The 9457-nt window shown below is 42.1% G+C and overlaps 1 protein-coding gene across 1 annotated transcript in view; it reads left to right on the forward strand.

Annotated features, from left to right (window-relative positions):
* Positions 1-1213: 1213 nt before the first annotated feature.
* Positions 1214-9457, forward strand: part of SLC44A3 (solute carrier family 44 member 3) — a 49608-nt gene continuing 41364 nt past the window's right edge. The window contains exons 1-3 of the mRNA XM_072419830.1: positions 1214-1662; positions 1735-1817; positions 7997-8101. Coding sequence (XP_072275931.1) covers positions 1794-1817; positions 7997-8101 — 129 coding nt within the window. The 5' untranslated portion in view covers positions 1214-1662; positions 1735-1793. The remainder of the gene's footprint in view (positions 1663-1734; positions 1818-7996; positions 8102-9457) is intronic.

Here is a 9457-nt window from a genome sequence, read left to right on the forward strand (position 1 = left end):
ATTCAGTCCTGCAGCTGAAAGATTGTCAGTAAACAGATGCCAACACTAAATCCTGTACAGACAAACAGCAGATCACTGTCACTGGAAAGGATCTTTTGTGATATTTTCCAGTGACAGATAAACAGAGGTGTAACACTCAGAGAGATTTGTTCTGGGGAGATGAAAGGGGGGAGGACGAGCAAGCAGCACCCTGTTGTGCACTCCTGTGAAGTACACAGTAATTGTTCCGACTGGTTGTTCATCAATCTGCCACAATGTCAGGGGGGCGCTGTATACATGTCAGATTTTCACCCAGGATGAACATGAGAAGAATTATCTAATGTGTGTAGGAAGCTTAGGGTCCAGTCACACCTTGCCATTTCTGTGCTGCTAGGTTTGTAATAAATGTCTTTCACAATCCTTTCCAACGACAAAAGACTGAAAGATGCATGAGCAGGTGCTGTACATACAGCGCCGTTCCACTCTATGAATAGGGAAGTGTGGAGAACAAGTGAGCAGCACCCCGCTGTGCTCTCTCCTCTTCACTTGTATTACAATCCTTTGTGAATGTGCCAGGACAGATCCATGAACAACGTCGGACAAGCGGAATACACACACCAGATTCTCGTTTGATACAAGCCCTGAGGCGATAATCGGACAAGAATCATCTGCTAGGAGCCAGTTGTCTGTGCCGACATGGAGTCTTTCTTTTTTTTTTTTTATGCTCCCCTCTTCTTCTGCCCAGCAATGACCTTCGACCATCCTGATTGGCCGTGTTGGAGTGATGTAACTCTAGCACAGGCGTGTGGGAGTTCATCCATCCCCGTTATACGCAAGGGAAGCTGGGAATTCTGGGTTTCCCTGGCAACAAAAGCTGAAACTCCGCATGCGCAGGTCAGCTTTTTCACATGGGACATCGCCTGTCGCTTTCTGCAATAACCACCTGACTGAATGGCTAAACTTCAACGTGGTACTTTAAATCCACTTTAAGGAGATTTTCTCTCACTTCCTATAGTGTCCCCTGGAAAGGAAGTAAGATAAGTCTCCTCAGAGTGGATACACACAGCAGCACATCCCTGACAGAGGTTATTATCCTTACATTACACAGAACATGGAAAACACGGTCTATTTTTATCCCCTCACTGCCCTTCCAAAACTGCCCGCCTCAGGTCGCCTCATTCCCGGCACACCCCTGGCACCGGCCCAGCAGACATGTATTCCCGGGAATACACCGAGCTATATTCACGTAAGGTGCTCAGAAGGGGTCCATGTGAATGAGGGGACATATTCGGGTGTAATGAGGGGAAATATTCGGGTGTATGAGAGGACATATTCTAGTGTATGAGGGGACATATTCGGGTGTAAAAGGGCACATATTCGGGTGTATAAGGGCACATAATCGGGTGTGTAAGGGGACATAGTCGGGTGTATAAGGGGGGCACAGAACCCTTTAGCTGGTGACACACACCGTCTGGTCAGCGGGAGGGCGCGCCTGGCTCGTGCACGGCGCCAGTGTCAGGAGCGCGCGCTCTTGCCCTGAGGTGACGGGAGCTCCTCATACCTGGCCGAAGTACCGTGACCCCGCCCCTCCGCGAGTGAACTCCGCCCCTCTGGAAGTGTCGCCCCGGGATTCCTCCCTTTCTAGAGAGTTGTCACCCAGCACAGAGCGGGTATACGGGCACGGTAAGTACACAGCACAGCGATGGCACCCCCGGGTTCTGTGTGCGGTGAGTGACCCGTTTTTGTGTCTTGCAGGAAGGGAGCGGTGAAGGTTTGGCATGTCCTCCCCCCTGGAGCTCTGGTGACCCGCCATCATGTCGTGCTGTGGGGAGTATCAGGTAAATCTTATCTTATTCTTATGTGAGGAATAACCTGACCATGGCAGACCACACCCACCTGACCCAGCCTGGCACCTGCTGGCCTCATGGCTGGCAGTCTATGGGATCCCTGAGCTGGCCCACCTCTCATTCTTCAGCCCTGGATTCAGCATTACCTCTTCATGTAACATTTCCTATCCCAGGACTGGTCGCTGACGGTGCCCATAGACAGGCAGTGCCCCAATCCAATCCCCGTCATACATCGATCATTGTATCTGCACCTGTATAGGGGCACAAGGTGTCTTTTTTTGCATTGGATGTAGTATAAAATTCTTGTTAGCTCCTTCTTTTAAAGCTTGTGTCTTGTTGGGGAGATTTCCCTTCACTTCCTTCCTTGGGGTTGCAACAAGAAATGGAGGCAAGTCCCCCCTTAAGAACTTGTCACCAGAACAACCCTGACCATTATTCCAGTGACTACTCTTCTGTCACTTTTTAACAAGTAACAGTGGTCACCACTGGACTGCGTTGTATGTTGGCACTATATAAATCCTGTTTAATAATAATAAAGAGAGTAAGAGTTCATTCATACTGGCAGTGAATTTGCAGTGTGTTTACAGCTTCCTGACGCCAGGAACCCCGGTGCATGGGGAGACTCTGCATGTAGCGAAGGATTTGAATCCTGATCCGAAATTCATTTTTTTAGTCCGACAGCATGGTGCTTCTGCTGCCCTTCCCTGTTCTCTTCTGACTACCGAACATCTTCTCTTCCATCTCCATACCAGGGAGAGATGATGTGTAGCAGAGGGGAGCTGGGCAGGGTTGACAACACTTTGGGATTTCAGTGCAAAAGAAACAAATCTTGTGTGGTGCTTCCCCAACTGCAGTTCCTGTCACTGTAGTAGTACAGCCAGCGTTTGTTGCCGATGCTCCACCATACTTTTGACATCACTAAATTCATGAAGGGACCATGAATATCACAAGAAATGGGATTTTGGTCACAGGGGATGACAGTAACTGTACTGTACTTTAGGCTTAGTCTACACGGACGTTTTCCCCAGCGTTTAACCTGAGGGTTTAAAAGCCCATTTTTGAAATTCGCATGCACTCCAATGGGCTAATCTACACCAGGACGTTTCCTTGAGGCACGTTTATAAGCGTTATCTATAACATTGCTTGCAACGTTTAAAAAATAAAAACGCAGTTAACACCAACAAATGCCTAAAAACGCAAGTAAACGCTTCTATTCAGTTAAAAACGTGTCAAAACACGGTATAGACGTTTTCCAGCGTTTTGGGTGTTTTACAAGTTTTCCTTTAAATGCTCCTTTTAGTTTTGCAGTGATCTGCAAAGTCCCTGCACCTGGAAGGAACGCAGCTAATTTCTGATATGTTGGGTTTAGTAACATTCAATAGACCTCCCTCCTTCTCCTGAGTGGGAATTGTGGGAGGGTTTGTGTAAATTAGTGGCTCTGTTTACTTTGCTTAGTAAATAGGAAGGGTTTGGTCTGCTTGGATTTTGTTTGAATATTCTGAAATTATTGACATAGTTTGATTTGATAAGGATGCTATGAACCTTCCCCCACCATATTCCCAAATGTTGGCAATCATGCATGGGAGGAGGGGAGTTGTGTGTTTCCCCAATCACTTAACCTGAAATACCTTCAGGAAGTATTAAAGCTGAATTATGGGCACCAAAAACTAAATTTAAATATTTATTCAATTTAATAGGGACAAAAGGTAAAAGACTAATTTGTGCCCACAAAATGCCTTTGCAAAACAAGCTATTACCTTGTAATACTGGTTGTGGGAGGGACCCGGCAGGACCTCACACTACATTGGGGGCGTACACAAGACCGGTCATCCTGCACAAGAGACACAGAAGCAGTGGCTGGTCTTTTTACATGAAGCAAATGTGCAAATACAAAGTTTCCATCTGGATTATGACATAATTCCTGGACCTAATATACAAAGAAACAATACACATGCCTCTGTTATTTACACAATATTTGCTCACTCTGGAGGTCAGCTTTAAAACATAAGGTATTATAAAATAAAATAGTGTGTATGTTTTTTAAAATCTCTATAATGCATGTGTTTTCATGTTTTGTCCTGTTGAACATGGTGCAACTACAGGAGAATATTTGTTGATGTGACAATAATATATATATATTGTTATGTTTTGCGGCTCCAGACTATTTTTCTTTAGTGGAAGAGGAGGCAAAATGGCTCTTTTGATAGTAAAGGTTGCTGACCCCTGGTTTAGGGTATAATTTGGTAAACTTTACTTAGTCCAAACAGAATATAGATTGGGGTTAGTATTTTAGCAATTATTTTTCCTTATCTAGGATTTCAAATGTTTGTAAAAAATTGAATAGGAAAATTTTAAAATCCCTGGTTCATAGCTCTTACTGTGAAGAAGCCTGTCCATATGGTAAACCTCTTTTTTCCCCAGATGTAAATCATCATTTGTGATGACTTCCATCAACTTTGCATCACATTCACAGAAGGGACTATTTATGTATTTGCACATAGTAATTATATCCCCACTGCCTCTTCCTAAATTTTTTTTCCTATAAGTGTTTGTTTTTATTGTCTGTCTTTAAAATGAGATGATGGACTCCCCAAAACATTGTCTTGTACCGTGCTTGTAACTGTATGTGTATTTGGCTGATGTAGCTCATTAGCAGGTACCTATTATATGCAGGCTGAAGGAAAAATTCCTGTTTCCCTTATGCCTTTTCTTAAAAAACAGTATCTTTACTAAGTCTCTATTAACTTAATAATCACACAGATCCTAAATAACAAGATATTTATCAACCAGGGTTCCTCCAGAGCATTGTTTGCCGACCGGTGGTCCGCGGCTCTGGGTGGTGCGATGAAAGACCCCGCTGGGGGTCGCACTGGCCAGGGCTACGGACCATGTCCCCCATATGAATCGCAGGCTCAGGGCGGTGGGTGGGTTGTGTTTCTGGAGTGGGCCGGTTCTGGTATCATGACATCACTCTGGGGGAAGTGTCTTACCCTTTAAGTGACACACAGCTCCCTGCGCATGTGCAGGTCAGAGTCCTTGAAATTAGTGGTCCGTGATGTCCAAAAGGTTGGCGACCACTGCTCCAGAGGATGCTAGGGGCTTCCTTGAACAATGAGCAGTCTCTTGGGTCAGTTTATGATTCCAATAATCTTTATTTGTAGGGCCGGCAATCTTCTCACTGGTCAGCAATGTAGGAGGCATTCTCCCCCCTGACCACCAGGCTAATATACTATGAGCTGTGGATGTAGTAATCTTAGCAGCGGTTCCCTGAGGACCTGAAAAATCTCAAGGGATTACTCCACATTAAAAAGAATGAATGCCATCCACACTTCTGGTAGCCAGAGCCTGTGCGGTCTTAGCTTTAGCGATAGTATAGTTTCAGGCTACAATCCCCCTTCATATGTTATATTTACAGATTGTGTGGCCGACCACCAAATGACTGTGTATGATTACAAGGACCATGTGATAATATGGGAAACGGCCACTTGATATACCATTGTCACTAGGATAACATATTTCAGGCTGAAGCACGGTATAACCGACTGTTGTTACATGACTCAGTGTGAGGAACCACAGAGCTCAGCCATGGAACACACTATGAAATGTACCCGGTAGTAGCTATGCTCAATACTTTGCAAGAAAACAAAGATATCTCTTACTGCTGGTCAGGAGGTATTCAGCATGGTCAATTACAAGGTGCTTTTCCTGACATATTTCAGTCTTAGAACAGCCATTCTCAACCAGGGAACCCCACGGTTCCTCCAAAGGTAATATGGGTTCCTCAAACTCTGTCTGACTGACCTCCCACTTGTTGATGTCTGGGAGCCAACACCACTCGGCAGAGTCGGCTGCCTGGCTCTAATCATCTTATCAATTGTCCATAAATCTGGTAATCTTGTCACCACTGTAAGGATGGGGGGGCTTCTCCCCACTGGCCATCAATCTAAACAATTTTTTCCCCCACTGACCCTGTATAAATTTGTTGCTTGGGGTGAAAAGGTTGCCTTATTGTAAACCTGTCATGGGAGAAAAATGGGGGTGTCTTGGTTCTGCATCATTATCTTTATGACTTGATGAGGAGGGACAGTTGTGAAATTCAGACATTTATAGAAGAAAAACTCAAAAATAACAGCCTCCATTTTTCTCTCCATCTTCCACTTGCAGTCTCTACTGACCTGAAATATCCACAATCTCCCTGTAGCCAGAGACTGTGTGGCCTTAGCTTGGGCACTGCCGTGATATTGCCCAGTAAAATTCTATTCATAATGCAATGCTTTGATCAGGCAATTGTGGAGTTTGTAAAGGAAGTTCCAAAAATAAAGCTGTGACTACCTTTTTTTCTGTGATCTTATTTATTTAGGCAAGCAGAGCAGTATTTTAGTTATTTAAGCAGGCAGAGCCGTTTCAGTTTTCTTGTGTGGTTTTCCTTTTGCGGTAGCAGGCACGGAGCCAGCACAGACAAACAATCCACAGGCTTCAAATATTTTTACTTTGGCTGGGCAGTTATTGGCTCATCTCTGGTGGGCATGTGCCCAAATATGTGCCAGTAAGCTGCTACATTCCCCTCAGCACTGATATAAGAACTCCTTGGATGCCTATCAATATTATATAATGTTCAGATTTTATATAGGATGCTGTAACTGTGCTTCAGCTCTGTTGTAAAGTTTATTATTATTTCTTTCTGGCTGCAAACAATTATTGACAGTAAAAGTAAATACCAAACTGGCAGAGAGAGAACTAGTCAAGCTGTCCTTGCTGTGTTGTCTGGGTTTTCTGGCTGGAGGGGAGTGCGTAATGATGACTCTATCAGTGTGGGCTCCTTCATGTTGCAGCCATTAGGCTCAGCAGAGGACAGTGACCATCCCTTCTTTCTTAAAGCTGGACTCCAGCCTTACATTTAGTCCTGTACTGTTATAAGGGCTTTTCTCTTATATTTAAATTGCTTACTGTGATTTCACTGCGCACAGGTTTCACTTTAGAAGCTGCAGCAAGTCAGCTAGATCCCATCTTATTTCTGTCATCATCTATACCCTTGCTAGCCATGTTCCCCTTTTATTTCAGACTTTCAAACATGGAGGCCCAGCATCTTATGTAGATAAGGTTCTGTGGTGTTTTTAAACCATACATAGGATCCATGTAGACGTATCACCTCAGCATACCTTATGCATGCATGTCCTGTGGAGCATTGCAGTGCAATTCATTGTAAATGCCTTTCCAACACACTGTGAAAAGGCCCAACAGACCACAATGCACTTACCATGTATTGCAGTGAATAAAATGGGTCATGAGCAATTTTGGGTATGTTTGTTTGCATTGGTAGTCCATTCATAATAGATCAGTTAACATAATGTATGTTGTCACACAACACAGCCTTCGCTAATGTACCACAACTTACCAAGCATGATCGGGGTCTCAGAGATTTGTCATAAGAATATACAGATGTTGCAAAAGAGGAAACTAGAAACATTAAAAGGAAAAGATTTGGAATAGTTTAATTTATATCTTCACATATTACCTACAAGCAGTAAATTCTTTATTGTGTCTTTATCTAGTTATGGTGTCCGGGAATCCCAGCCTTGCCAATTTTTAGAGCAGGTTCCTGCTAATGCTAAATGCAAGGACTTTACTTGCTCATCTAAATGCCAGTTTACATGGCAGTGCTAATTTTATGTGGAATGGGGCCATTTGGCGGGAGTAAGGACGAGCCAATATTCATTGGCTTAATAATCATGTCAATGTTTTCTAAGGGTTTTCTTCTTGTTTCTGACAACCAGATCTCACGGTAGCTGTTAAGGGAGCTTATAAAATAAAAAGATCTCAGGTACCTACCAAAAAATAAAATGCCAATAGAGCTGTTACAGCAGTTTTCCTACCTTGTGTGCTGTATGTTCTTCTAATAGGAAGAGGGCATACTTGGTCTCCGTGGTGTTTCTAAAACATGAACTGGTAGTGTTTGCCCGCAGTCACCAATCAGATTCAGACCTGCATGGGAAAGATTGATTCTGATTGGTTGCTGTGAGACACTATCATTAGTTTTTATTTCAGATAGCTTGGTGAAGACTACTGTATATAGTCCTTGCGAATGGAACCTTCATAGATGTATTTTGTCACCCATCATAATTGGCTTTTATAAGCAAATTGTATTTCTAAATGTGTGTTTCTGTTTTCAGGTGTCAGGTGAGAATCCAGTGCCAAGACAATGGAGGCCTTCATTGTACAGGAAATGCACAGATATTCTGTGGCTGGTGTTGTTTTTCTTTTTCTGGTCAGGTTTGGTAAGTCATTGTTTGAGGAAACATTTTTTGAGTTGCTTGATTAACTATACTGTATTTATTCGTCATTTGTGAAATGCAGTTTCATATTTATGTTCAGTAAAGCAGCACAAAAAGTCTTAATGAAAGTTAAAGCAGAACTAACTCCAATTATAAACTTTCCCTATATTGAAGAGTAATATCTAGGCTGTATATAAACAGCATGAGAACACTTTGTTACCTTTCTTCTGCTGTACATAAGTCTGTTGAAGACTCACGTACTTAGTGACTTTGCGACTATCCACTAGAGATGTCACAGGGTTTACTGGCCTTCCCTAATGCACATTTTTGGGATTACCCGTATATGCTGATTTTTGTCGAGGGCAGATTCAGACAACATTCTGAGGGCAACTTGAGCCAAAGTGCAACCAAAGCAAAACAAAAAAATTACTGATGAACTATTACAGAAGGATTGATTATTTTTTTAATTGTATTCCTATGTTTTCACCTCCCATTCATCTGGCTGAATTACATTTTTTCTACTTTTGGGTTTGGGTTACTTGTCCTTGTCACTGGCTGTTTAGGCTTTTTTTTAGGGGTCTGTTTAGGACCCTTAAAAGTGTTTTTTAACAGGCAAAAAAAAAATTGATTTTTACTTTTATTAACGTGTCTTGGAAATAGACGATTGTTTCTTACCTCTTAAGAATAACTGTACCTTTAATAAAAACTACAATAACTACCCTACTGCAAGAAAGACATAGAGAGATAAGTTTATCAGGGCTCGCTGCATAAGCAGACATATTGTTAGCTCAACTATCTCTTCTTCTAGAGAGGAATCCTATTTTATGTAGAATTATTTCATTTTATTTATTTTGTTTTCCCAAAAATAAATGCTGTCATAGTCTCATATGCTATCAGAATGTGTCTGCTAAAGATATAAAATGAGCTAGACATACTCATGGCAAGAGGTGATAAATTCCCCCTGCTCGTGTAAAGTTAAACAGATATATCCAGTTACTTCATCTCTTTAAATAGATACCCCATTCACAGACTGACACAGCCTTCAATGAACCATTTAAACACACCAGTAACAGGAATATATTTTATTCTTTTAGAATAAAAGCAAATATTGGATAATAATAAATGTCAATTGACTAGCATTTTCATAAGGAGATGTCAGAAAAGCAGATTCAATTCAACTAATATACAAATAATAAATGACGGTGGAGGTAATTTAAGGAGACAATAGCTTGCTTTGTATCTACCATTCATAAAGAAAACCTCAAATTTATACATCTGATAAAAGGCTTCTTTCTGCAAAGCTAAAGAGGAATATACAATATAGCTCTACTTGAATACAAATGTACACAATATTAATGT

This window comes from Pyxicephalus adspersus, chromosome 8 (assembly GCF_032062135.1).
Source record: "Pyxicephalus adspersus chromosome 8, UCB_Pads_2.0, whole genome shotgun sequence".
Lineage (NCBI taxonomy): Eukaryota > Metazoa > Chordata > Amphibia > Anura > Pyxicephalidae > Pyxicephalus > Pyxicephalus adspersus.